The sequence below is a fragment of the Myotis nattereri genome (genome assembly GCF_964212035.1).
Source record: "Myotis nattereri genome assembly, chromosome: 9".
NCBI classification, from domain to species: domain Eukaryota; kingdom Metazoa; phylum Chordata; class Mammalia; order Chiroptera; family Vespertilionidae; genus Myotis; species Myotis nattereri.
The window spans coordinates 60,925,765-60,950,247 of NC_138084.1; the positions used below are offsets into that span (position 1 = coordinate 60,925,765).

Sequence of the window (24,483 nt, forward strand, 5' to 3'; positions counted from 1 at the left end):
TGACATCTAAACTATAGCTTTGCATGAAGTGATTTTTTTTTAAAAAAGCGAACTCTTAGTGATTTGCCCCAGGTGTGGATAATTGTATGTTAACGTCGCCAGCATGGCCACTCCACAGTGTGACAGAAACTGTTTGGTCCTTTTCAAGTATAGATAAGCATAAGCAGTGGCAGGAAGGGCCTCCCTGCTCTGAGAAACCACCTGTCTATCTGCTAAATCGTTTGCATTCACAGAATGATTTATGCACCAGAAGGGCCCAGGTGTTTGACCCTCTTCCATCCCCATCTCTCTCTCTGAGACTGACAGGACTGCCCAGCTGAGCCACTGATAAATAGGGGAGCCCTTCCAATCAGCGGTAGAGAATAAGAAAGCTACCTTTTTTCTCTACAGCTTTCCTGTGGGGCAAGTCCAGTTTCTCACGAGGAAATGAGACTGTGAGAGGAATCATGGGGCGCTGGGCGTCCAGGGTGACAGGGAATATAAAACACAAGTCTGGGAGTCTGAGACCAGGGTTCTCGCCCTCACTCTGCTCCATCTTCCTTAGCAGATATGTTAACCAGCCTGTTTTCTCATCGTGGAAAAGCCGGGGTTGAGCCAGATGACCTCTAAGGTGTCATCCAGTTCTAGCCTCCTGATCGGCTGTGAGGGGCCCGAAAGCAGAGGGTGCCTGTAGCTGTTGGGTATTTATTACTCACATCCAAGTGCCATGCTGTTTCGGAGCATGGTGTCCTCCGAAGGGTTATCCTCTCTCTGACGGAGCGGCTCACTGGATGGCACTGCATTGTTTCCATGCAATTTGGGTCAAAGAGGGAGCTGGGTTTCTCCCTTGGAAAGAATCAGGATAGGTTTTGATGCTTGTCTTAGACTCAGCAGGAACAATGCCTCTTACAGCCGGTGATGAGCTTGTCAAGCAGTCATCCTTTCTGGAGCACAGAGGAGCACAGATTCACACCCCCCCACCCCCCCACCCCCCCCACACACACACCCCGGCTAGAATATAAGGGTGGAGGGAGAGGTAAGTCATGAAAACTTAGTTCTATCACTGCACTTACTGTGACCTTGGGCAGGTGTCCAAAGTGCTCTTCGCCTCAGTAACTCAGCAACCCACTGGGAGACCTTGCACGGATGCTATAATGGTGCATGTCAAGCACCACGGGCGGTATATGCAGGTATTCAGGAAGTATTTGTTGTCGTTATCTTATTATTTATTTGCAAGATATTCCTTTCCCATGTGTGAAGGATGGACTAGTTCTTAACAATTGTCCCACCTTGTAACCAAAACCATCTTTATTTCTACAATTTTCTCTGCAGTGTAGCTAGTTTCCAGAAACAGATGCGCAAGCATAGCGATCAGGTCAATTGAATTGTCTAGTTATTTGTCCCTGAAGCAGCATGTGGAATGAGGCCTTTGGTAACAGTCCCACCACTTTCTCTGGCATGATCTGTAGTCTGTTTCACCTCCAAGTTTTCCTATCAGTCTCCCACTGTACCACAACTGGCTCCCTGAGGAATTACTTCTCAGTGTTATAGCAAGATCACATAATGAAATTAAGGTACCAAAAAAGGGGGTTTTTGAAAAGGCATATACCTCTGGATGAATGCTATGTTGAAGGCCTCCCATGATGGAGAGTTCAGAAATATGTCCTCCCTTCTATGGCAGTTTCACTGGGTGAGGAAGCAACACTCACACCTCTTCAAAGCCTTTCTGAAGTTCCATCCACAGGTAGAAGTGATGGCCATCTCAGGAGGTAAGAGGGATGCCTAGGGAGTTGGGGTGAACCTAGTTGTGACCGTGACTGACCCTGTCTAATAGCCTTGATCGACTCCCCGCTACCTAGATGATTGGTTTGGCGTAGGAGGACCTCCACCCGCTGCATTACCCCCATTTGCTATAACCTTCTGTGTATATTGAACTATGGGGTGGTCTCCAAAATCAGATCTGTTCCCTGTGTCTGTGGGCCTTTCCTCCTCTCCGCTCGCCTCCCATGGCTGCTTCCTCCTCCTCCTCTGACACTAAGCCCATGAGTCATGTCCTGCTAGTGTTTCTCAAGCCTGCACATTCGAATGGGCAGAGCTATTAAAAGTCCCGACTCTGACCAACTGTACCAGAATCCTTGAAGTGTAGTCCCAAACATCAGTGTTTTATCAGCTTGTGTGATTTTTTTAAAGTCATCCCTCAAGTGATTCCCATATGTAGCCAGAGTTGTCCGCGACTGCCCTTGATTGTGGCCCCCTCATTCTTCTTGGTAAACCTAGCAGCCAGCACAGTGCCCGGCCCAGGTAAATCTTCAATAAATGTTTGTTGCACACGTGAGTGAGGGAGTCAGCCTGGGATGCTGTGTCTTTTCATAGTGATGATACAGCTTTAAGATTGGCCTCTCTGCTCATAGTGATGGTGCCTTGGGGACTAAATCTTTTGACCTGTGACCTCTCTCTCCTTTGTTCGTTTCTTAGGCTTATCCAATTTATCTCTTATTACTATTCTTAAAAATTGAAGTGTTAAAACCATGTGTAGTGCTTAAGAGCATGTGGGTTTGGTTTTTGCCCCACCTCTGATTTGCCTTACGACCATGGGCAAGGCACTCAATCCCTGTCTCTGCTTCCTAACCCGTCAATCCATGTGCTGACTATTTTCTGATGCTCTTCTAGGCCCACTCACCACCCTTCAGTGCTCCCCCGCCACCCCCCCCCCCCCCACACACACACACTTTTGTCAGCAGTCCCTTCATCACTTTCTTCTGTCACTCCTCTTGGGCACACCACCCATTTTCTGATAGGGCCCTGACAGGTACAGTGGGGATAATAACAGCACCAGCTTCCGAGCGTGATTGTGAGGAATAAATCATTTTAGGAGGAAGGGGCAAATGAAATAGCCATCATTAAACATGTACTATGTTTTCATGTCCCTAGGCAAATGCTCTGACACCTTTGGGCATGGTCAAAACCTGAAAGATTTAATTTTTAACATATAAGTTTTTTAAATATTGCCATTCATCTCCTCTTCCCCACCCAGTATGGGAAGGTTCCGCCAAGACTCAAGAGTTAGGAAAAATCGGTTCCAAGTCAAATATATCCTGCATCCAAAGTTTCTTCCCTCCCATTCCTGGGGGCGAATAAGGAGAAACGTCCTAGACTTAACATTCACCTACTTGGTGCCGGGCACTTTACATGTGTAAACAGTCCGCTCAGCCTCCCAGCCTGGAGTTTAAACATGTCCCCTACATTGGTACCCCCAAATATAGTGATTTCTGAGCATGTCTCTGCCCATATTGCTAAGAAAGCAAGTCTTTCTTTAGGGCTGTTCCCCAATTTTATGTCCAAGAATTCTCAGGGGGTGCGCCCTTGCATCCACGGAGTTAGTTCTGGCTGCTCTGGCCTTTCACCAGGGGAGCTGGAATTCAGATACGTCTTGCTGAGGCTCGTGGACACCATGATAACTGCTCCAAGTCCTCTCTTAAGAAACCAGTGACCACATGTCTCGGACATCACTGCTGCTGCCCCAGCTCACCCCAGAACCCGGAGGCTTGGCATTCGTCTGTTTCCCCTTGTCCTAACCTATGTTGGCCTCAGGGGTGAGGACCCTGCTCTCCTCTGTACTCTTTCAGCCTCAGAACGGACCCAGGTCCTTCAAATTACTACACAAGCCTAGCCCCACTGAGAGTCTGGGATCAGGTTGGCACCATGGCCAGCTCTGAGACAGCCTCCAATCAGCCGGGGCCAGGCACCCCACCCCTGGACCCACCTCAGGACTCACCACCCATGGAAGCTATTTCTCCTGCCTTCCTCCCGCCGCAATCCCAGAACATAGCTTCCGAGAGGAAGGGAGTTTTCACCCCAGTTTAACTTTTTCTCAGGATGATTGACAGTGGAAAATTCAATTCCCTTCACAGGAAACCTCACCCTACGGCAGGGGGTGTGGTCTGACCTCCAGGCTGCAACAAAACATTCACAGAACTGTTCACCATTGTCCCGGTTCCCTAAGTCCGGGCAACTCCGTCTGTTCTGTTACTGATCTTGTTGGGCACACTGCTCATTTCATCCTCAGAACAACTCAGTGAAGCCGCAGAGAGGATTTTCACTTTATGGAGGAGGAAAGGGCGGTTCAGGAGGTTACATTATCTGTCCAATGTCACACAGCTGGTTAGAGGCAAAGTTTAGATTCAAAATATAATCCCTGACTCCAGAGCCAATCTCAGTTTCCTGGGGAGGAGAACAGACGAGTGCCCTCCTCCCGGGGAGACCTGGCTGTGGGTTAAGTAAATAACATGCGAAAGTAACCAGCACACAGCCTGGCAAGACAGCATGTGGCTGCTCAGTACATATACTTGTTGAATAAGTGAATGGTAGGTACTCGAAAGATATAAATACTTTATTAGACCATCACCTAGTGATCAATACGCGCTAAAGGAATTGTCTGTCATGGGACTCGAAGCAACAACCAGAAAGATTTCTCTGAGCTTCATTCACTTCCTGCTCTTCCTGCTCTGTGTTCCAGTGTAGAGCTCCTGGGACAGGAAACCTCCTATGGCGCGGATGTGATTTGTAAAGGGAACTAAACCATTGTGGCAGCATCATTTAGGGCAGGTCAGTAGAAGCCTGGAGAGAAATCTGGACCCATAACTGAAGGCAGGTGGACTCAGGCTCGGGTGTGAAATTCATCACGGCTCCCTAGATAGGTGTTTGCGAAGTGATACTACACATTGCCCAGGAGGTAGAGTTTCTTTTTCAGGGAGAGATTGGAGTAGGAAAGGGAAAATGACAATACATTCTGAGGATTAAATGCTTAGCTACCTTGGCTAAGAAAAAAAAAAGAGCAAGGGAGATAGGGAATAGTGGGATAAAACACACACACACACACACACACACACACACACACACACACACACACGTGCGTGGTGCGCATGAATGCGAAAATGGAAAGGACATTTTCTTGCCAAAGCGATGTTTTTACTAGAAGTCTAGAAAGAGACTGTGTCGAGTTATTCCTGGGTCTTAAACACAATCACGACTGCCTAGAAAGGATAGTATTTCTTCCCGTGTTAAGGACACTGGAGTCTAAAGGGTGTTAATGCCCAGCCTGACCTGCTCAGGAGAACTATGATTCTGGTTTCTGGGTCACGTTCTCACTGGATGATTGTTCTGGAATATGCCCTGTTTGTTTTTGTTTCTCTCCAACTGGTTTTGCCCAGGGTGGGCCCATCAAAATGATTCAATACCATTTGTTTCTCTCCCTGTTACCCTTTCCCCTTTTCTCCCCTCTTCTCTCTGGCCTCATCTCTCTCTCCCTGCCCCCTTTCTGTCTCTGGTCCCCTATGTCAGTGTCCTTCCCCTTCCTCCGCTGGCTCCCTCCTTCCTTTTCCCATCGTCAGCTGGAATATGGACAGAAAGGGCAGGGCTTGCCTTCCTGGGGCTCTCTGCCAGAAAATGGAACAGGTCAAATTATAAAAATGATTTAGAAAGAATGCTTTTTGGCAAAATGGGGAAACAGATGTTCAGGGCTGGGTTTGCTGTCTCTCGCTGCCTGCTGCCTGCTGCCTGCTGAAACGCCCTCCTTTGCAGGACTCCTCGCCAGGGCACCCCTGGGGTTATTTTCATGTCAAATACGCATGTACATTTATTGCTGCTTAATTCTCCTCTCCCGGTGACCTTTGTACCCCCACATACAGAGTGGACAGGCGCTGTTTAATAGTCAGCATTTTATGGAAACTTACGATTCTTTTTTTTTTCTGGAGGGTATTTTTTTCCATTGATTTTTAGAGCGAGTGGAGGGAGGGCAGGAGAGAGGAGGGGAGAGAGAGAGAGAGAGAAACATTGATGTGAAAGAAACAATTCGATTAGTTGCCTCCCACATGTGCTCCAACTAGGGTAAGGGATCGAACCTGCAACCCAAGTACGAAGGCCGGCACTCTAACCATTGAGCACATTGGCCAGGTTCTTAAGAAAATAGAGAAAGGACCTGCGGGTGTAGAACCTCATCTAAAATGGAGTCTAGGGAAAGCTCGGGGCTGAAGGGGGCTGAATGATAGTCTGTAACCTGCCAGGGCTCCTTTCTTTCTGTCCCCAAAGGTTTGCTGTTTACTGACTGTTGACCAAAAAGAAAAGTCCATTATTGTGGCCCTTTGTGGCTGACCAGCCAGAGAATTTAGATTATTCCATCCTTTTTTTAAAAAAAAACATATTTCCCTTTTGGCTCTAAAAACCATTTCCCCCCAAACTCAAAAGCCATTTCCCCCCAAACTCACACATTTGCTGTGGACGGCATTCTTGCTGGACACCTCCGCCTCCAGCCCCAGTGGAGCGGTTGCAGTGATTAGGGTGAGTGCTGTGAGGGCAGTAGGCACGGAGGCAGGGGGCCCCAGAGAAGAGGAACCTGACTCAGTCGTGGAGGCCCAGGGGAGGCTAGGCGGGCTTCCTGGTGGAGAGCAATTTTCCCAGTGTGACCTGAAGACCAGAGGTCCAGGGCATGGACAACATCATCTGCCTTAACAGCTGGCCGCAGCCACAGCAGCTCCTCCTCCAGGGCCCGTGTCACCGAGGGCGGAATAATGGAGTGCCAGTGAGTGACGCTGAACCTTCTGCCTCAGACAGGTCTACACAGTGGGACTGTGACCTCATGAACTCCTTCCTGAAATGCTGTGCACATCCTCACGGCTCAAGGAGTCTGTCCCACCAGTAAAAGGTCCTTATATTTGGCTAAGTGGGGCTCCATGGGAGAAAGCTCATGTGAATTTCACTCTTTCCCCATTAGGGTCATCATTATTGTTTGCACCACTCTCAGCTCCTGGGAGCTGCCATTCCACACGGTTTAGCAAATGAGAGACTGAGGAACCCTCTAAAGCAGGTGTAGGGACATAACCTAGCGTAGGAAGGCATTGTCAGAATTAGCAAACAAAAATACAGCATAGCAGTTAACGCCGAATTTCAGGTAAAAAGCAAATGATCGTTTGTAGTATATATGTGTCCCCTGCACCAGTTGGGATTTACTAAACTAAAAACTCTTGTTGCTTATCTGAAATTCAAGTCCGACTCGGGGTTTATCTGGCAGCCCTGGGTGTGGGAGCAGCCCCTGGGCTGCTCTGCCCTTGCATTGTGTTTGGCTTGCTTTGTTAGGTGAGCTCGAGCCCGGCTCCGTTCCTGCCGTCGGTACTCAGTCCCCATCGGACTACATTTGGGTGCTTATGTCAGTGAGATGCGATGGCTGATAGGTGTCTTATTTTATCACCTCATTAGAAAATGGATGCAAAAATTAACCCTTCTTGCAGCAGAAATCCTGGACAACTTCAGGGATTTGATGTGCGCTCCACTTCATATAACACGTACCCCAGGCCAGTCTTTCTCCTGGACTGGCTGCAGGACTTCTGGCGTCTGTGTATGGAAGACTCATTTTCTCTATTCTCTCTTGTAACCTGAAGCTGAGGTCTAATCTACTCCGTTTTGAAGAGTCAGAGCATCTTAGTGTCCTCATCCCCTGAACACCCAGGGTCCTCCCTCCTTAATGCATGGGCACTCAGCCTGTGCCAGGTCGTCACCAGAGGGGGTGCTGTGTGTATGGGGAAGGAGCCTCCTGAGAAAACCTGGTCTAGAGCTGCAGTGACCATTCTTATAACACTTTCTATGTAGGCAGCTGAACCCTGACTTCTTCTTCTTGAACCCAGTTCTCCATGTTTGTGTTCTAGACCTTTAAATTTTCTTTTTACTGTGACCCAACATAAGGGTACATTTTACATTTAGACTCACCGGTACAATTTTTAATATGAATACAGCTAAAATTGAAGTTTTGTGGCATAGCAATTACACCCTTATTAGATGGGCTGCATCTGATGTTTTCTAATATGTTTTATTTTATTTATTTAAAATGCTGTTCAGTGATTTCCACTAATGGGTTGCCAACTACTCTTTGAAAACAATGCTCTGGTGTGTTATATAGCGAATATAGAATAAGTTCATCCATTCCTCTTTCCTTTCTGAAGATGGCTATCAGATTGTATCTTAATCTTCTCTTCTCCATGTTGGTTATCTTCCTAATATGCTCTGGTTTCTCCATCCATTCCCATCCTGCTCAACATCGGCTGACTGCCTGACAGTTGAGGAGTATTTCCCTTTAATCTGGTACTGAGAATTAAGCACATGATCTCACTATATAACTTGACCAATACTTGGCATAGTGGGGTCATCAGACCCCTTGATATCAAGCCTGCAACCACGTTACTATCACTCCATGAATCAATACCCATTAGCGATGGTTATTTAATTATTTTAAACTAGAGGCCCAATGCACGAAATTTGTTCATGGGAAGGGTCACTCAGCCCGGCCTGCACCCTTTTGCAATCTGGGATCCCTCAGGGGATGTCCGACTGCCAGTTAACCAGCAGTCGGACATCCCCCTCGAAATCTGGGACCACTGGCTCCTAACCGCTGGCCTGTATGCCTGCCTGATCGCTCCTAACCACTCTTCCTCGGCCCCTGCCACCATGGCTTTGTCCGGAAGGACATCTGGAATGATGTCCGGAAGGTCGTTTGGCTGTCTGGTCTAATTAGCATATTACGCTTTTATTATTATAGATTTGCCTAAAATACACAATCTAGACCATTTCATCTCTGTTTTGTCTATAACAATATCTGGAGATATTTTTCTTAATTGAGGCGGGAGTGGCCGTGAAATCAAGATACTCATCATTCATATATCCTGGATTTACCTATTAAATATTCCAAAAACGCAGGACATGTAAACAAAAGGAAACTGTGTGTCTAGCACAGTCTAGCAGAACAATAATTCAAAGTCCTCTAATGTGACCATATTTTGAAAGAAAATGGATAACAAGTAGGTAATAATAGCTAATAGTTATGGTGTATGTGCTGCGTGCTAAGCACTGTGCTGAGAGCTTTACATGCCGTTGACTCATGAATTTCTCACCACCTTTAAGGTGGATACTGTTGTTAACTAGTACTTATTAAAAGAAGGAAAACCAAGCTTTAGTAAGGTCAAGTGAGTTAGCTAGTCAGATAACAATAGAGTGGCAGCAGGGGAGTTGATCCCAGGCCCATCTGACTTCTCAGCCTGTGTTTTAACTGTGCCACACAGACTGGAAACCACCTCTGGTGGTTTAGAAAAAGAGGATGTTTGTTTCATGCCTAGCATAGTGATTTTGTGGAGACTTAATAGATCCTACTCCCTTCCACAAGAAGGGAAAAACTTAGTAAAAGTTCAGGTCCCTAGCAGCCCCCAAGAGTCTGTGAGTCCATCCATCACCAGCTACACCAGGGTCAGGCCTCAGAGTGCTTTCCACTGGTTCACCCAGGCTGGACTTGCGGGGAGCATCTCGCCTGTCCAGGCAAGCTGGGAGGAGGAACTGCTTGCTTGTCAGGAAAAGTAATGCAGTGGTTAAAACAGGCTTGAATCCTGCCTCGTCACTCATAAGCCGCCCGACCTCGGGAAATTCGCATAACCTCACCTAGACTTTTCCCTCATGTGTAAAACTTGGATGATAATACCTACCTTCCAGGTACCGATAAAATGCAATAGTGTTTGAGAGCACCTGGCACAGAGGAGACACTACTCTGTACATGCTATGTTAGAACTGAGAACTGGGCTTTGACCATTCTTCTCCTACGACGACTCTTGCCAATTGCCTTATTTAGGTTGGGATTCTGTGTTCATAGAAAGGTAGATTCCCCTAAATATTCTACACCAGTGGTTCTCCAAGTGTGACTCATGGACCAGCTGCATTAGTGTCATCTGGGAACTTGTTAGAAATGCAATTCTTGGACCCCACCCTGACCTACTGAATCAGAAGCTGTGTGTCAACAAGCTCTTCCGGTGACTGATGCAGCTAAAGTTTAAGAACCACTGCCCTACTGCACTGGGGATCCTGGTCTTCCCCTTTTTTAATGGGGCTCATTCGAAGCCTCTAGAGAGATTGTATCTTTTGTATAAATATTGTGATCAAATACATAGACTATGGAGTTTACTTTCAGGTTGTTTCTATTTAATCCTTTTATATTTTACCCCCAATTGGTCATTTTCTGATATTTCCTTTCTCATTTCCACTTAGTTTGAAACTCATCTGTATATGCCTTATGTCATAAAGGTTGAATAGAAAGGATCCATTCCCAGACACTGGATAAGGGAGACTGGTACCATGGCTAAGGAATTCTTCCTGGGCCCATCCCTGGATCCCCGGTACTCGATACCTGCAGGTCCTCTCTCCTTTTGCCTCCTTTGTTTCTTACACTCATTGAGCTCTTTCCTGCTTCAAGATCTTTGCACATGCTGTTTGCTCTCCCTTCTTCATCACCTTCCAGAAGCCTTCCCTTTCCACCCCTTCTAAGAAGCCACCATTCTCCTTTGTTAGTCTCAGTGATTGCTCCTTTTCTTCATCACACATGGACAAATTTGTATTATAGATTTATATATACATTTAGTAAGACAGAGCCCATACCAAGGTATTTGGGCAACAAGTGGAGTGTCTTGTCATTCAGTGTAATTGATAACATTTTTTGAATGAATGAATAAATGAACCATTGTAGCGCTCACGTAGTTTTGCCTTCTTTCAAACTGTATTGTGCTTTCCTTTCAGTTAATCCTTCTGTTTAGGACTTATTTTTTTCTGAATGTTTCTAATTATTTCACTCTCTACCTTGGACTTTTCTGAAGACTGTTCTGCATCGTATGACACTGGCTCTATCACAGATACACCATAAGTACTTCCTGATTTCTGGATGAATAACATCATTGAAATTTTAACACCTCACCCCACTCTGAGTTTATGCTGTAAAACAAGTTTTTCTCCTGAACCGAACCATCCAGAGCTGCTGAAGCCACTAGGAATGGTGAAAGCTTCCCCATTTCTCTCTCTTTGGCATTTAAAGTACAAGACATGACGGTGTTTAGCGTATATTCTAGAAAGAGGAGGACGAGAACTGTTGTATAAGTTGTGGAGGGGCCATTCTTCTCACTGTTCTTTCTAGCTATGGGCAGGAAGCACATATTTTCCGAATAAAACACCGAAGCATCCTTTTCAGAATGGCAACCACAAGGGATCTCAAGTATGAACATTCTGACCTAAGTTATGTCCAATTATTGTGACAATCCTTGTTTTTAATAGTCATCTTGTGTTGCTATTATTTTAGGAATTCAGTACGATCCTAGTTTTAGAAAAAAGAAGTGTCTATATCATCTTTGGAAATAAGAGAGTAAAACATGATTAGCTTTTTGGCTGATATTGTATATTTTTTAAATTTATCTTTATTGTTGAAAGTATTAAAGATGTCAGCTTTTTTCCCCATTGACCCCCTCCACCCTGCACCCATGACTAGTATTTTGTTCGTGAAAAGAGGGAAAGGAAGAAACTATTATAGCATGATATACTACAGAATAAATGAAACTGAGGCTGCTTCTTATTAGTATGCAATTGGATTCACCCAACAACTCAGTAGAATGATCAATATGGTCAGAAGCTTGGGAGCCTGTAAACTAGGCAACATCAGTTACTCAACTAACTCAATGGTTCTCAACCAGGGGCAGTTTGTCCCATAAGAGACACTTGGCAGTATCTGTGGAGGTGTTATTAGTTACCACAACTTGATTTGGGGTGGGGTGTTGCTACTGGCATCTAGTGGGTAGAAGCCAGGGATGTTGTTAAACATCCTATAATGCACAGATCAATCTTTCACAACAAAATATTACCAGCCCAAAATGTCAATAGTGCCAAGGCTGAGAAATCCTGAGATAATCAACCAAAAAGTATGACCTTTAATACTCCCAAGGTTTTTGTAGTAGTAATAGTGGCAAATACTAATTAAGATGCATATCATTTATTAAATACCTGCTATATGCCAGGCTCTTTATATTCACAGCTACTCCGTATGTCAGTCAGGATCTGACCTCGGGTTCATTTGGGACCAATGTCTCTACCCTTCCTCTTTATTTTTTTTAAATATATTTTTATTGATTTCAGAGAGGAAGGGAGAGGGAGAGAGAGATAGAAGCATCAATGATCAGAGAGAATCATTGATTGGTTGCCTCCTGCACGCCCCCTACTGGGGATTAAGCCCACAGCCCAGGCAGGTGCCCTTGACCGGAATTGAACCCAGGACCCTTCAGTCCGCAGGCCAACGCTCTATCCACTGAGCCAAACCAGCTAGGGCTACCCTTCCTCTTTAGCTATTTAGTGTAGGTGCATTTTCCCTGGACAAGTTCATATCTACTCTCTGTTTCTTGTGCTTTAGATAGAACAAATGGTGTGTTTAGTGCATACTGGTAATAAGTTCACAGGAGAAAGTCATGAGGCAAGAAGAGACTGGTGTGTCACATGGGCATGAAGCTAATAACATCCAGACAAACAGGCCGATCCATAGCTTGCTAACTGAGCCAAACGCCCGTGTAGGTTGGTAGTATAGACCCTGGCCCCTAGGAGGTATTTAATACATATTTGTTGGGAAGTTTTTTCATAAAGAGTCTTTGGGTAAGTTTCAAACAGAGTAGGGTTTCCAGATGATCTGTTACAATACATCTAAATCCTCCTAGGAGGAGTTCCCTCATGCCTAAGGCAGCTGAAATTTCCAGAACTACAGAGGTGTCTCTCCTGTATCTTCCACTTGCCTTGCACATCCTCCTCCTCCTCTTCATTTGTCACTCTTCCATTCTTCATTACTCTGGCCTGACAAAAGCTCATCCCCTGCCCTTCCTCTTGTCAGAGCAATAGTCTCCCTGCACCCTCTACTTTAAGCACTCCCAGTAGTCCCTGAATTTTGTCAATAGTTTGCAAGATGAGGCAAGGCGTGTGTCAGAATCTCCAGAGGAGGCAAGTGCCATGTGACATGCCCATGCCTTTATTAGTAATATCTTTCTCTCAGTACATGGATTTTTTGGAAACTTCTCCTCACCCTCTCCCACCCCCCAATCCTGCAAAATTGGTCACTCCTTTGTGCTCCCATAATGCTTTGTTTTAACCTGTAATATGGCAGCCATTTCACAGAGGAGGAAGCCGAGGCTCTTGTTAGGTTACTCTCCATAGTTGGAAATGGGTGGAGCCAGGACTTACGCTAAAGGCCAAGTTCATGCTCCTTTACCTGGATGCCTATTACCTCACCCTTCTTCCGGCCTCTGTGCTTGTCTGGTACATCCTGGTGCCTGCCCGGTTTGGAGACAGTTCTCTGAGCTGTTCCTAAGAACGCTGAAATTGTTCCATCATCACCTTCCCAACTTTCCTAGGGGCGAGTAAAGGACAACCTGTGCCACTTTAGAAAGGAAAGATGCTGACCTTTAGAGTGTTTGTGCGGATCCAAAGAAAACACAGATGCTGATTGGTTCACCTGGCTGATAGTGAAACTGCATTTAGTTTTTATTATTAACATACCTTCTTCCTATTTGGCCCATACTTTGGAATCTCCAACCAAATATTACTGTAAAGTGTTATTGATGATCTCTTGCTAATCAGATCCAAAGTCTTTTTCTCAGGCCTTAGTTCCTGAACAGTAGATTCAGATGTAATTGATGTAGAAGATTGTTTATTTTCCATATTTGATGTAGTGATTATTAATGGTTGAAGTTCAGGTATATGGAGGGGGAAATTGGCCTCCAGCAGGTCTTTCTGTCGATGCTGCCATGAATTTGACTTGTGTTATCACTTGGTATCAATACGAAGAGTCCAGGCTGGTCCACCTAAATGAATCAGAAGATTCCTGAGCCCACGAGCTGTGCCTGTCACTGCATCAGAAGGCGAGGAATCTGAGAAAGGGACCCAATTCCTCAGTTTCCTGTCTTCCATGCCTTTAACCCTGCCCAGTTCTCTACTTCTCCCACCTCTTCCTCTTCTCTTTTTTTCCCTAATTTTTTGTTGTGGGCATTCCAGGTAAACCAATCTTCACAGCTTCATTATTTCCCCTCTATACCTTTTCTCGGCTTCTCACCCAAGCTCTTCTTATTTCCTCTTGCTCAGGGGATAGTAAGTCTCTTAACATCTTTCTCAGACAAGTTTCCTCTCTCGGCCTCTCACCTCTGCTTCTTCCGTCGTGGGTCCAATGACCCATTCTTCAAAGAACGGTCCATTCTCCCTATGACGCAGGTCCAAAATCTGGGTTAACTTGATTGCGTTGCTCTTTCTCCCAGGATAGCCATCTAGTCCACGAAAAGAGGAAAATCTTGCTCCAAAGGTTTGGTATCTTTCTTCATTGCATGTGGTATATTCAAAGATTAGGTATCTGCATGGTATCTCTTCCTTCCCATCTCCTTTGCCCCAACCTCTCAGGTCATTGCTTCCTGCAACTATTTCCCAGATCCTCTCTGCCTTACAGGGCTATTGGAGGCTTGGCTGAAATAATCATAGCAAGTATATGGTGAGCACTTATATGCATTGTGCTAAATATTCTACGTTTGTTACTTCATTCGGTCCTACAACCACCCTGTGAGGCTTAAGTGCTATTTTCATCACCGTGTAAACTGAGGTTTAGAGAAGTTAGGCGACTGGCCCAAGGTTACACAGCTGGTGAGTGGTTGCGCTATGACTCAATCCATGCCTGTTTTGTTCCCAGGGGTGCTTGTAACTTATAAATTCTGTTGCCTCCTAGGATACAGTATGGTAGCTAATAGAGGTCAGATAATAAATGTGCGTTTCCTTCCTTCCTTCCCTCCTTTTTCTGTCTGTTCTTTCCCAGTCTGTGCTAAAATGCTAGCTGCCTCTGAGCTCCACCACCCTTCAGTGCTCTCCTTCCTCCTGCAGTCAGAACTTCTCTCCACCTTTCCCAGGCACCTCCAGCCCTTGTGTTGCTGCCTTCCTCTTTTGTTTGCATATCTTGTCTTCTGAAATAAATCTGTGAAGGGCTTAGCTGCTTTTGTGTGCTATCAAGTACTAGGATAGCTGACTTTAAACAGAGTAGGTACTTGGTAAATAATTGTTAAATTACTGCATTTGGACTTTATCTGGAGAGGTTTCTGAGCTGGCCATCCTGGGTTTCAGAAGACTGGATTGGAATCAACCGAAGAACACACAATCCAAGAGGAATGACTGAAGGGGAACAACTGCTGGCAATCTAAATAGGCGATTGTCACAATCAGGCAGGAATGCTCGAAGGGCTCCTGGTCTGTGAAAGGGCAAGGAGAGGAGAGGCACACCAGCGGTGTGCGGTGTGCATGCACTAACTCTCCTATTAACATCTTCCTGCGCAACCCCAGTATCACCTGGCCGCTGGTCCTGGGAGCAGCAGAGCGGCCTTTGAAAGCCGGGGAGAAATGTTATGGTGGGGCGTTCGTTCCCTGTCTCCAGATCAAGACTCCCAAGGCCTGCCCCTGGATAATTGAATAGATGGGGTGGGTGAAGAATGTTACTTAGTAAGGCCTGGTTTAATAAGAGGTGGGGGAGAATCAGCCACATTTTCCCAGAGTCATTGTCTTTGCCTCCATTGGGGCAGATAACGGCTTGGGGTTTGTGGCCACAGGATGCACAGTACATTTAAGAGCTAAGGCTGTGTAAGACCCGTTAGCAGCATTCGTCCAATCTCCGCGTGTGACAGAAGCACTGGGGCCTGGGGAATGCAAAGAGAAAAGCGTGTGGCCACTTTTCACCTGGAAATTCCACTTAAGAAAAAAAAAAATCCTAAACGGAACCTAGCCTGGACTTAGAGGACAGATAGGAAACCGATTATCTGCCGGAGTTAGCCTGGTGGGAAGGGAGAGCAAGTCGAAGGAGGAGGAACTGACATTAATTAAACCGCAGCGGGGGACAAAACAAGGGCGGCGATCGCCTTCCTAACTCTCCGGGAGACATGTCCGCTGGAGCTTCAGGCCAGACAGCCGGCGGGCTCCTGGACCCGAGCCGGTGGAGCCCGGCTGTAGGCGGGCTCTAGGGCCCAACGGCCGGGCGCCGGGGCGGGGTGGAGTGTAGGGTTACAGTGACGAGCCCGGACGACCCTCCCCGACCCGCGCGGCGGGAGCGCGCGGGACGCTCTAGGACCCAGCAGCGGTGGTCGGGTTTGGGGCTGGAGGTGAAGTCCCGGCGTTTCCCTTCTTCCTGTGTGAATGGGGCCGATGGTCGGGCGCCGCTTCCCCGCGCAGCCCCACGCCATGCCCCGCGCGCTGCCTGGCGGCCGCCTTTTCCAACCGCGGCACTGAACTAGCCATGATCGCCTCATGTGGAGGGCAAAGTTGCGCCGGGGAACTTGTGAGTCTGCGGTGAAAGGTAACCCGTCCCCGCTCGGGATGCGCCTCCGCGTCTTCCAGGTCTCCCGCGGGAGGGACCCGGTGCTCCCCGCCCCCTGCTGCTCGAGGCTGGGCGCCCTCTTCGGGGGCTCGGGGCTGAGTGAGCCTCGGCTCGGAGAGACTCGGGCAGCCGATTCGGCGCCAGGGGCCCGAGTGATCGCCACTGGAATCCTGCTTTCTTACCCAGAATTTTTTTTAAGAGAACTCCGTCTCCGCGCCACCCTGTAGGCCCCCAGTGCCAGCGGGTTGGGTCACAGAGCCCTGTTGCTCCGCGCCCCTTCTAACACTGGGAAGTTGTGTCCGCCCGCGGGGCCCAGGACCCGGGGTGCGGGCGCGCCCGGACGCGGGGACCGGCCTTTCCGGAGGGGCCCTGCCATATGGCTACACTCTCGGAGACGCGCCCGCGCCCGGGTCTCCGACTGCCGAGGGAGGAGGCGGAAAGGGGGTGGCCGGTGGCCGCTTCCCTCCGCGCGAGACAAAGGCGCGCACACCCGCCGGCCCGACGGGCTGCGCGCTCCCGGCCTGACCCTTCCTGCCGGCGGGGGAGTCGGCCCTGGCGGATGGGGGAGAGGCAGGGGTTGCGCCCCGGCCGCCTAGGCTTGGATCGCGTTAGCTTCTTCTTTGTTCTCCCCGGTTTATTTGACCGAAGCCGGGGAGTTACATCCCTTGCTGTTAATGCCGCCTTTAAAAGAATCTGGTTGGGAGGGGGGGCGGGGGAGGGATCAAACTTTCCAAGATGAACTGTTTTTTTCTTGGATTGTGACATTGGTGGCGGGAGGGAGATTGGCGCGTCACCCGATGGATGACAGCCGAGTGGAGCCGAGGCCCTGCGCTTGGGCAGGGGCCTAACGTGCCCGGTAGTCAGCCCTGCTGGACTGACAGCCCCTGCACGCACCCACCTCGAGGGCCTCCGCGGCCTGGACTGAGCTGGCAGCGAAGATGCCCGGGTTACCCCTGGGTGCCCCAGCCGGAGAATCCCGACTCCCGCCTGCCGGCAGCTCCCTAGCCTCGCCACGCCTGGCTCTCTAGTATCTCGACTGGTGGAAGGGAAGACTTTCCATTTTTGTTCGAAGGTTTTTTTGCTTTTGTGACTTCGGTGTGGGTTTACTGTCTCCCATTGGCAAGAGCTTTGGAAAATGCCCAGCTTGCATGTGGATCACGTGGGTGGACTGGGGCTTCAGCAGCTGGGACCCTCGCATGCAGCCTCCGGGGGCTTTGTGGTTTGGACCAACATTTTGGGCCCCTGGGCCCTGAGCTCCCTTGCCATCCTGACACAGTGCGGACACGGTTGCCCATGACCTTCTTCTAGGCATATCACGACGAGAGTTGAGTTTTTGTACTGCTGCTCAAGTCCTGGGTGGTGGGGGTTGGGGTTGGGGGGTGGTGGTGGTGGTGGTGGAGAGCCATTTATGATACCCTGAGATGCCTCTGACTACTCCAAACAGTAATGCTATTTGACATAAGCAAGTAAAACCAGAATGGAGGGGTATTAATAGCTACGATTCCAAAAAAATGTCCTTGCTTTTCGGGAAGTGAAAAGTCAGGGCTTGACAGAATGACCTCATTCAGCTGCTCCTGTGTAATATATTTTAAAAAAAACTTTTTTTGTTTTAAGCTGAAAAAAAAGAGAAAAGAATAGTTAGGGCTTGAAATGTTGAACAGTCATGGCTTTCTGCTTCCAAACTGCCGCTTGGGTCCCTGCCAAACTGACAGATTTCCTCTGGCTGCCCGCCACTCCTGGACACCCCTACACCTGGCTGCCCGCCACTCCTGGACACCCCTACTCCTGGCTGCCCACCACTCCTGGACACCCCTACTCCTGACTGCCCACCACTCCTGGACACCCCTACTCCTGGCTGCCCGCCACTCCTGGACACCCCTACTCCTGGCTGCCCGCCACTCCTGGACACCCCTACTCCTGGCTGCCCACCACTCCTGGACACCCCTGCTCCTCACTGCCCACCACTCTTGGTGTCCACCACTTCTGGATTCTGGTAGCTCCCTGTGGTGGTCAGACCCAGGTTAACAATTAGGGGTCTGTCTAGATTGCGAACTCTTGAAGAATCTAGACCAGGGTTTCCCAAAGTAGGGCACACACCCCACTAGGGGGCAATTCGAGAATGAGTTATTAACAATGTTTTGCATTTCTTACGGTTCTAGGGACCTCATATACAGTATATAAATATGTATTGTGACATATTTATGCATTTCCGTTCTCTGTTATATATGTTTTGAAACTTCATTTGCTATTTTTCATATCAGTTCATATTATTATTATTTTTAAAATAATTTCTTAGTGATTTCTTCCTCAGTACTTCAATGTCCTTTCGTTCTTTTATTTTTCTCTTTCACGGATGCCATTTTCTTTGAAGCTTGTTAACTTAATGGCCTTTTAGGCTTTCTCCTCGTGAATAGGAGTTCACTTTTGAATAATAAGAATTATATGTCACATGAGGGGGCATCAGGATTTTAGAGATGCTTAGGTGGGGCATGGCCCAAACAGGTTGAGAACCACTGCTCTAGACCAATGTGAAATTCTGTCCCAACACATTGCTCTGAGCGTTATAGTGCCGTTAGTGTGACTGCTCTTTATGGGACCTGTGGGAGCAATACCTAAATACACTTTGAACTGTTTTACAGAGGAATAAAGGATTGGAAGCCACTTATTTGACCAGAATGAAAAGGATAGGGCATAGAGAAGGCTTTAAAGATGCCCTACTCTCCCTGGTGAGGTGTTGGTGGGGGAGTGTTTAGTTTTTGGAGAGATACATTTTCAAGATAAGGAAACCCTTGTAACCTCTGCAAGTGGATAGGAGGGGGAGAAGGTGCTGGACGTAGAAGGTCCATTCCCCCCTCCCCTTCTTTTTAAAGTGCACAGAAGTGTTGGTCTTTTAGGTCCTGTGCAGAGGGAGGGTGAAGAATACTAATGTATGGAAGGGCACATATATCTTTTCATGGAAGTTAATGGAGGACTTGCAGTTGAAATGAGGTTTTAAAGTGCTGTCCTTAAGAAAAGCACATGAATGCAGGAATGTGAGTGGTTTTATGGGCAGGCACACTGCTGATTAGACTTGAGAATGCCTGCCTTGGACAGTTTGTCTGGAGGCATCTGCCTTTTTTTGGTCTACCCTTGTGCAGGAGTGTGGACCCAAGCCTGGGAGAGATGGCTGAGCCAATTTATGAAATTAGATGGCAGTCTGGCTGGTGAGAATTCTGTTGAAAAGTACAGCCCCTCAGTACCAGTGCTGTGTTTTTACTTAGTACTTTGTGGAAGTGCTCTGAAAATGACTAAGTACTACAGTATTCCCCCATTACCTCCCAGTGGATGTCAGAAACTGCAGATAGTACTGAACCCTATGTATACTATGTTTTTTCCTGTATATACATCTTTATGATAAAGGTTAATTTATAAATTAGGCATAGTAAGAGATTAGCAGTAACTATAAGAAAATAGAACAGTTATAACAATATACTATAACTAGAGGCCCGGTGCACGAAATTCATGCACGGGTAGGGTCCCTAGGCCTGGCTGGCGATCAGGGCCGGGGCCTTCCGGTTGCTGTCTGGGGCTTCCCTTCATTCCATGCCGCCCCCTGGTGGTCAGTGAACGTCATAGCAAGTGATCTAACTCCTGGTCTCCCGGTGGAACTCCCGAGGGGACACTGCATATTAGCCATATATGTAAAAGTTATGTAAATCACTTTGGGGCCATTATTAAGTAAAATAAGGGTTACCTGAGCACATGCACTGCGATACCAGGACGGTCCATGTGATAACTGAGCCAGTTAAGTGACAAATGGGCAGGTAGTGTACACAATGGATGAAGGGGCGGGTCACGTCCTGGGCCAGATGGACTGGGATGGCGTGAGATTTGGTCATGCTGCTCATAACCTCGTGAAATGTTAAACTTATGAATTGCCGATTTCTGAAATTTTCCATTTAATATTTTTAGACTGAGGTTGACTGAGGTTACTGGAACCTTGGAAAGCAAAACCATGGGCTACCATATATAATGTAGCCTTTTAAAGAAAAAATAATGACTATGAAACAACAGAATTGCTAGTAAAAATTGTAAAAACCTGAAAGATTTTCCAGGCCCATAAATTAAAAGGAAGTAATGTTGTAAGACCTATTAGTATTTCTGATGTGCACAATTCTTTGGAGAATTGTAATACCCCTCCCCCCACCCCGCCCAAATGTGGCTGCTGGCATTTTAAGTGCATGTGGAAGCTCAGGTCAGGAAATTCTCTAGTGTTTTGAACAATTTTTCTCCTGTTTTTTTTTTCCCCATTAATTTTTGTAGACTCTTAAGTCCCAGAATCACTAGGCAATAGAATACTTGAAAGGCAAGGAGTAGTTTGGAGGTCACGTAAGAGGACATCTTTGATTATAGGGTTTGTTGGAAGTAGTCTGGGGTTGTTGAAGTTTCTGTTTGTTTGCTTAGCAATTAAAAAAATTATTCTGTTGGTTTGACTTTGTTTTGTCTTGGAGGAAAGACAAAATTTAAATCTTGGCCATTTAGGGTAGGTCAGTACACTACTTTTGCTGGCGGGAAGCTAGGCCTGGGCTTGTTTGTGTGTTGGCACCATGCTGCGTTCTCTAACTTGGGAGGCCCTTGGCCTCCCTTGTGAAACCTTAGGGTATGTTCATTCCAAGCACTTAGGACAGGACTCCTGGACTCCCAGAGGGGCTCCCACATCAGGCATTGGTTTTCCTTTTATGAGGGAGGTGGGGGAATAGCTCTAAGGCAGCGATTTTCAACCAGTGTGCCTGCAAGAATTTTAACACATGCAATTAGCTGACTTTATAGTCAGGGGCACTGATCGCTTTTCCGTTAGATTGTCAAAAAACAAATGACAACAGCTGTCCAATGTGAATGAATCAACTATACCGTTTTTTTGGTCAGATCAGCAAAGAATATATTTTTTGGTGTGCTGCAGAATTTTAGTATTTAGTTTATGTGTGCTGTGATATGAGAAAGGTTGTCAATTGATGCTCTAAGGTGTTAGGAAATATATCCCTGTTAAGACCCTAGGGCCTAGGACAGTGGTTGGCAAACTCATTAGTCAACAGAGCCAAATATCAACAGTACGATGATTGAAATTTCTTTTGAGAGCCAAATTTTTTAAACTTAAACTATATAGGTAGGTATATTATTATTAACTTAATTAGGGCACTCCTGAGGCTTAGGAAGAGCCACGCTCAAGGGGCCAAAGAGCTGCATGTGGCTCGCGAGCCGCAGTTTGCCGACCACGGGTGTAGTTGGAGGCCATCCTCAAGTTTCAAAGGTGCATCCATAATATTGGGCTGGTCAGCCCCACGTTTCTTTGGGATGTGTTATTTCTTCTCTACTGAAGAAGAGGAGGCCCATTGGGGCAGAGGGGGTACTTCGTAAGCCGCCCATGGGCTCGAGAGCCACAGTTTGCCGACCACGGGCCTAGGGAATTGGATTTACTTTTTTAAAAAAATGAAGTCATGTAATCCTACTGTGTATGTTTTAATCTGTGTGTGGGACCTCATTAGCCATTAGTGTAGTGGAAACAGGAAATTGACATTGGTACAATCCCCAGAGCATATTCAGACTTCCCCAGCTTAACATGCACACGTTTGTGTGTGTGTGTGTGTGTGTGTGTGTGTGTATGCAGTTTTTTTACATGTGTAGATTTCCTGTAGCCACCACCGCAGTCCAGGTACAGAACTATTCCATCATCTCAAGGATCTCCCTGGTGCCAGCCCTTTTTAGTAACACCCATCTCCCTTTCCCCCACACCCCATCTCTATAATTCTGAGAATGTTATATAAATAAAATCATGTGGTATGTGACCTTTAGACATTGGCTTTTTCTCTAAGCCAAATACCCTTGAGATCCAACCAAGCTGTTGCATTTTCAATAGGCCATTCCTTTTTATTGCGAAGCAGTATTTCATGGTATGGATGTGCCACAATTTAACCATTCACCTTACTGAAGGACATTCAGGTTGTTTCCAGTTTGGGGGTTCTTAATATTTGATAAATGCCCAGGAGTGTGATTGCTTGATTCTGTATGGTAAGTGTATGTTTAGTTTTTTAAGAAACTGACAAATTCTTTTCTAGAGTTGCCTGCATTATTTTACACTAGAGGCTCGGTGCATGAAATTCCCCTCAGCCCAGCCTGCACCCTCTCCAATCTGGGACCCCCTGAGGGATGTCCGACTGCTGGTTTAAGCTTGCCTGATCCCGCAGTCAGACATCCCTCTCACAATCCTGGACCGCTGGCTCCTAACTGCTCGCCTGGTCTCCCCTAACTGCCTCTGCCTGCTGGCCTGATCACCCCTAGCTACCCCCCCGCTGGCCTGGTCATCCCTAACTGCCCTCCCTGTGGCCTGGTTGCCCCCAACTGCCCCCCCCACCCCACCGGCCTGGTTGCCCCCAACTGCCCCGCCCCCCCCACTGGCCTGGTCGCCCCTCACTGTCCTCCCTGCCGGCCTGGTCGCCCCACGCAGCCTGCTGTTCGGTCGTTCTTCCAGTTGTTTTGGTCGTGACGGCCCCTGGCTTTTTATATGTTAGGATTTCCACGAGTATGAGAGGGCCAGTTCCTTTGCATCCTCACCTGCATTTGTTTATTATTCTAACTGCTCCCAAAGGGTTCTAGTCTGTCATGGTGTTAATTTGCAACCCCTAATGGCTGATGATGTTAAACATCTTTTCATAAACTTATTTGCCATCTGTATGTCCTCTTTGGTGGAATGTCTGCTCTGTCTTGTGGCCATATTCTAACTGGGTTGTTATTTTTTTTTTTCACTATTGAGCTTTGAGAGTCCTTCATATGTTTTAGGTACTAAAACTTTGTCAGATATGTTGCTTCCACATTTTTCCCCCAGCATGCAGTTTGTCTTCTTAACCTTTTAACAGGATATTTTGCAGGAAAAAAAATGTTTAATTTTGATAAAGTTCAGTTTGTTGATTTTGTTTTTCTTTTGTGGGTTATGCGTTTGGTGTCACATCTAAGAACATTTTGCCTAGGTCTATACCCCAAAGATTTTCTCCTACGTTTTCTTCTAGAAGTTTCACAATTTTATGTCTTATAATCAGATTGTGATTCACATTTACCCTCTTAAGAATTTGTATGTCTTCTGTCGTTTATTATGTATTTAGTGCTCTGGAAGCTTACAGATGAATCAGGCATATATGGTTCCTACTCTCAAGAGCTCACTGATTAGTGGGGTTGTGTGTGGACATTCCCCTGTGTTAAGGACCATAATAGAGACCGTGTGATGAGCAGTGAGCAGAGAGGGCTCGCTTTGGTCCAGGTGGTCAGGCAGGCTTCCCTGGGCGTGCTACCTGAGCAGTGTGAGTAAAATTGGTTCTTGCCTTTGAACCAGTTTTTGGATGTCTTTATTGCCACGGATTCTTCAGTGTCAGGGTCATCCTGGTTCCTGAGTATATGCTGACGGACTTGAGTGTTGGTGACTTTTTTTAATAGCATGTGGCATACTTAAAAATGCACAAAGGGTATGAATAAAGTTGAATAGATTTAAAGTTAGAGTATATATTAAAATGTAAAAGGGGGTGGTATTTGGATTGTTTAGGAAGAAATAGACCTGGTTTGCTTTCTGGTCCTGCCTCTTCCTTGCTCTGTAACCTCAGGGAATTTGACTTGCTGAAGCCTCGTGGATAAAATAGAGGCAATAATAGTTCTTACCTCATGAAGTTGCATGAGGGTGAAATGAAATAATGCATATTTAGCACTGAGCTGGGCACATTGAAAGCATTCAATAAATGCCTGCTGCTACTACTACTACAATAACAATAATAATAATAATAATAATAGTAATTGCTATGACTAAAACAGCAGAGAGGCAAACTGTTTGATAATGTTATGTGTATTCTCATATATCTCCTTTCCCTGAGGAACTGGAACCCCAGTTCCTACTCATAGAAGCTTACCTTTTCACAGTTGGAAACTTTTTTTTTTTAATATATTTTATTGATTTTTCACAGAGAGGAAGGGAGAGAGATAGAGAGCCAGAAACATCGATGAGAGAGAAACATCGATCAGTCGCCTCCTGCACATTCCCCACTGGGGATGTGCCCGCAACCCAGGTACATGCCCTTGACCGGAATCGAACCTGGGACCTTCCAGTCCGCAGGCCGACACTCTATCCACTGAGCCAAACCGGTTTTGGCCACAGTTGGAAACTTTGTGTCATGTGCCAAATATTTACTGAATGAGGTTAGGAGCTAGAATACTCTATTCACTGTCTAGTACTGCCCATAAAATATGCCTTTTCCCCACCCACAAACCAAG

General features: G+C 46.8%; 1 protein-coding gene across 4 annotated transcripts in view; it reads left to right on the forward strand.

Moving 5' to 3' along the window:
• AMOTL1 (angiomotin like 1) overlaps positions 1 to 24,483 on the forward strand; it is a gene marked incomplete at its 5' end in the record, with an annotated part of 122,486 nt that overhangs the window by 13,127 nt on the left and 84,876 nt on the right. The window contains one exon of one of the 4 annotated variants that reach the window (XM_081100137.1): positions 15,922 to 16,176. The exons of the other annotated variants lie outside the window; for them this stretch is intronic. Within the exon in view, the coding sequence (XP_080956263.1) occupies positions 16,128 to 16,176 (49 nt within the window). Of the gene's footprint in view, positions 1 to 15,921; positions 16,177 to 24,483 lie in introns of those variants that run through there. 4 annotated transcript variants of the gene reach the window in all.